This window comes from Pempheris klunzingeri, chromosome 1 (genome assembly GCF_042242105.1).
Source record: "Pempheris klunzingeri isolate RE-2024b chromosome 1, fPemKlu1.hap1, whole genome shotgun sequence".
NCBI classification, from domain to species: domain Eukaryota; kingdom Metazoa; phylum Chordata; class Actinopteri; order Acropomatiformes; family Pempheridae; genus Pempheris; species Pempheris klunzingeri.
Window position 1 is genome coordinate 20,245,043 of NC_092012.1, and position 4,603 is coordinate 20,249,645.

At 40.4% G+C, this 4,603-nt stretch overlaps 1 protein-coding gene across 1 annotated transcript in view; it reads left to right on the plus strand.

Annotated features, from left to right (window-relative positions):
* The window catches only part of rhoua (ras homolog family member Ua), a 5,540-nt gene extending 3,021 nt beyond the window's left edge, over window positions 1–2,519 (plus strand). Inside the window, exon 4 of the mRNA XM_070836672.1 lies at window positions 1–2,519. This exon is cut by the window's left edge and continues 40 nt beyond it. Within this exon, the coding sequence (XP_070692773.1) occupies window positions 1–242 (242 nt within the window). The 3' untranslated portion in view covers window positions 243–2,519.
* The last annotated feature ends 2,084 nt before the right edge of the window (window positions 2,520–4,603 follow it).

Here is a 4,603-nt window from a genome sequence, read left to right on the forward strand (position 1 = left end):
AGCCAGCAGATGCCATGGACTGTGCCATGGAGATTGGAGCAGTGGCCTACATGGAGTGCTCGTCGCTGACCCAAAAAAATTTGAAGGAAGTGTTTGACACGGCCATACTGGCCAGTCTGCAGAACAGCTCCCATAAGCACACGAGAGGGAAACAGAAACGGCGAAAAAAGCAAAGGCAGACACCGGACAAGATGAAGAGTCTATCCAAGTCCTGGTGGAAAAGGTACTGCTGCGTGGCCTAGAGCAGAGCTGCCAATGATGAGCTGGGTTTGGGTTCTTTCTTGACTTGCTCTCAGTGTGGGATTCTCTCTAATGGAGCCTGATGTTGAGCAGGACCTCGACTGGACTGGGGCTGGGAACCAAAGTAAGACTGTCACAGATCTAAAGTGTTTAGACTTTTTGTTTTTGTCCAGAGAGGGGTTTTAGTCTTATCATGGATGAGATTTACTACTGAGCCCATCCAGGTTCTTGCAGAACCTGCTCTGAAAGTACAGCAGTGCTGCTGTGTCCTTTTTCTAACCCGGTTTTAATCTTAACCTGCCTCCAGTATGAGCTCTCTGCAGGAGGAGGCACAGCTGCCTCTCCTGGAGTTCAACTGGGACAAAGACTTTTCTGAGATGACCTTCTCCTTGTCATGGTGGATATGACGACGTTGTTTATGAGTAGAGAGGTCTGAACAAGAGCAGGAACTCTGATTTTCACATCTGTGTCTAACACATAACATGGAATAATGTTTATTCTGTAAAAACCTTCCTAAGATAGCCTGGATTTATGCAGCCTTGTTCTGTGGACCGGAAGGGAACTTGACTCTCTGCAGACTGTACTTGTTACTGTAAGCGACTTCAATGAAACTGCTTCTAAACTCTGTCCTTTTTCTAACTTGTTTCTAGTGTTGGTCTGGTTGTCAGCACTCATGATTAGAAACTAAACTGAAAAGAAGAAGTAATGTTGGATTTTCTTATTCAGACATGATCACCAGTCAGAAGTTCGTCAAAAAATCCAGCCCGTTGTTGATTTTAGAGCTTCTTTTTGTAGCTTGGAGCATTGTTGCTTCAATAAAAGAACTTATTATATTGAGCAGCTAATATTTTTATCCTGGTCACATGCTCAGTTTGCTGTAGCACAGCCTATAAACCTAATCTGATGGAGTCTGGCTTGTTTTTCAGTGTGATTTTCTTTATGTCCTGCCTCAGGCCGTAGGCTCATATCTTATGTCCCCACGTGGCTAAAAACCATTCTTGCCTTGATCAAAAATAACATCTTGTTTTTTTTACTTCAGTGAGATTTTCAGAAGTAATTGCAGACTGATGCCTACCGCATATCTCTGTACAAGCAAATGATGCCGAGCAATGAAACAAGACTGTCTGAATGTCCTTGTGATGAGAACAAGTAATGTTTCTCTGTAAAAGCAAGTTGTATCCTTACTAAAGAAGCAACATCGTATGCCAGAGTCAGATTTCCATCAGTAGCTCTTATTGTTCATCACCCTCATCAGTTCCACATTAGTGCTGAAGGACTGTATAATCTGCACGGTATTAATGTGGTTTGGTTAAAAAAATCTTTGTACTGTGGCGGTGGACCGTAGACTGGTTAGCGCTTGACCTTAATCAGGCAAGGAGACATTTTGTAATTATAGTGTTTTCTTCTTGTCATCATGGTCACATTATTACACAAGCCACAACTTTGCCCACTGTAGTGACTTCTGTAGAGGAAGTCCTTTTCACATGCCAAGAAAGAATTCAGTCTAATACTTAAGACACCAGGATCTGAAATGTTCCTCCTGTCAACCAGTAACTTGCATCTGCAGGCACAAGATGCAAGGCAGGCAAATAGTACATTGGTTTGAGATATTTGTACTCGTCATTGGATCTCATTATCTTTCCAGACACTTACACAGCATTGAGTGTGAGCACTTAACAGAATTAGATCAACCAAGTGCTTTTTTTTTAAATTTACAAAATGGACTCAGCTATTTGTCTGTGAGGGTTTGTTCCAAGAAAGTCACTCAGACCAACCTGAGCAGAAACAAAAGATGGGTTTATTTCTTAGCTTTTCAATGCAACTGGGTATCTGAGACTGTGAAGTTTGAACTATGTACATATTCACTTAAATCTTTACTTACTAGTTATGAACTATGGTTTGATTCATCATGTTTGTTGCTTGGCTTTTGTTCCTTATCACTTAAAATATGATATTCTGCTTTATTACACTGCTCACTTCCACCTTTCTGTCTCTGCAGCCTGCTCTCTCTCCACTAGACTGAGTTCTGTATGGTGTAAAGCAGAAATAAAAAGGCAAAGTAAAACACAGCATGTGTGGCTGTCAAACACTGAATTGCCACACCTTCCTTTGTACGTTGTAGTTACTAAAACAAGAGCAAAACCCAATCACTGAAAACTATTTCTCTCCAGAGGGGGTCTTTGTGTTAGTGTCTCTGCAGCAGACAGGAAAAAGGGTCTGTTGCGGATTCAAAGCAGATATGTCATTATTCAGTGCACATGCATCCTAATCATTCATACTGATCAGACATAAAGGACAAAAAAAGGATTTTAACTCTCACTGTTCTTAAATCAAACTATGACCTGAACACCTATCAGGGCCAAACACCTTCACATGTTCACTGTTTAGGTAAGTCACACCAGTTATTTGAATCCTGTGTGTCTGATGATGTTCTGAAAAGCTCGACAACAATACTGCGCAGGAGTGTGCAGAGTGAAATCCCTGTTAATTATATGAAAGTGAAGCAGTTTGTCTGATCAAAGAGTTTTCTAGCATCACATTCTTCTGGTCTGTTGTTCAAAGTCAGTTCTCTACTGGTGTGACCTGAGCAGAGCGAGCTGTGGTGTGCCCTCACATTCAATCAATCTTAAATTGAAGTTAAACAAAATGTTTGCAGTTTGGCTTTCATGCAGTGTTTTCTGCTTAGTTAATGCAAACTGAGACTAAGACTGCCAGCACTCATACAGTCAGAGGAGGATTAGTAGTCTAGACGTCTGTAGACATCTGTGGAATATTTCCAATTACTTAACTACTCTCTTTTAAACATTTCTAGGATTCACACAACTACAGCTTTATACTGGCACCAACATTTGGTTCACCACCAACTTTTTCTGCTAAAATGGCGTTGCTCTCTAAGAGGAATCTGAGAACTTCATCAAAAGTGCATCTCAGCTGGAAATGTTTTGTCATGTTGAGTTCAGGCCAGAGTGTAAAACTGTGACTCCTGATTTGTAGATTACTAGAGCTGTTTGGTAGTTTTCTGCTGAAGATGTTACAACAGTGGCTGAATGGCTTCACTGTGTCGATGTTTTACTCAGCAAATGCATTGTGTTCCTGCAGGGGAAAAGGCATAATAAGTTGCTTGTCTTGGTGTTTGTGTGCAGGCCTGGCTGATGGCGGATTGAAGTAGGGTAAAGGTCACGCAGACCCTTATGATAGCTGGCGTTTCCTCTGTCAGGTTTTTATCAGACTTACATGTATAATTTATAGAAAACATGGCAAGTTTCTCATCACAGTTGTTTTGTTCGGATGTACAGTATGACCGTGGCCTGCATCTGTACTAATGAAGAATATAAACCCGTATTAAACTATTAATTTTAATACATTTAAACCTGCATGAACCATATCCGTCAGTCATGACAGAAAACAATAACTTGCATGTTTCAGTATTTGAGGATGGCTCCATCTTTTTGCTTTGGCCTATAACACCTGCCAAATGAAGCCCAGGCTGTAATCCTTTAAAGTGAATCCATGTGAGTTTTCTTGAGCACAAGTGATATTTATGCGATAATATTAAGTCCTAAAACAATAACACCACTAGACAGAGAGGTCATATGTCACACTACACTTCACAGAGACCAGGTCAGGCTGCAGCCGTCAAATTGAAATTGTTGTGTTAACAAATTGAAAAAGTGTGTATTTTTACTTTTTACATGTTCAGACTAAGATTGTGTTATTTGTCATTTCAAAGGTTACACAGTCCTGCTGTAATGTTTGCAGAAGAAGAGCAGGCTGACTGATTCACAGCAGTGTATGTCCTGTATGACAGATAAATGGCTCTGTAATGTTGAACAGATGGATCTCTGAAAGTGACCTATTGTGTACAGAGAGTCAGAGAGGAGATATGATAGTGAGTGTTGTTCTCCAAAGTCAGTGTTTTCTCGAAGGTTAGACGGAAACGTTTCGCGCTCTGTGTTTGGGGCGGATGCAAAGCCTGGATGTGTGCTTGTGATTGATTTTGCTATTGGACAATATGAGTATGTGAGATTTAAGTTATTGTGATTAATTTGGTGTTGGAATGGGACAACAGTGAATAAAAAAACAGGTGTACTGCAGGTTACCTGTACAGGTGATTTTGCTTCAGTTAGTGTGTTTAGCATTGCAGGATTTAAAGTGAAGATATGACAACCATCCAAATCAGATAAAACTCTTTCTGTATGAAAATGGCCTCAGATCACTGTAAGATCACTAAAATCAGTTTTTAATAGCCTTTACGTGACACTAAATACCCTCATATTCCTAATTGTTGATTGCACAAGAAAGTTCACTGTGTTTAAACAAAAGCAAACAGCCTGCGGAAAAAAAGACAGAGCGGTTCATTCTT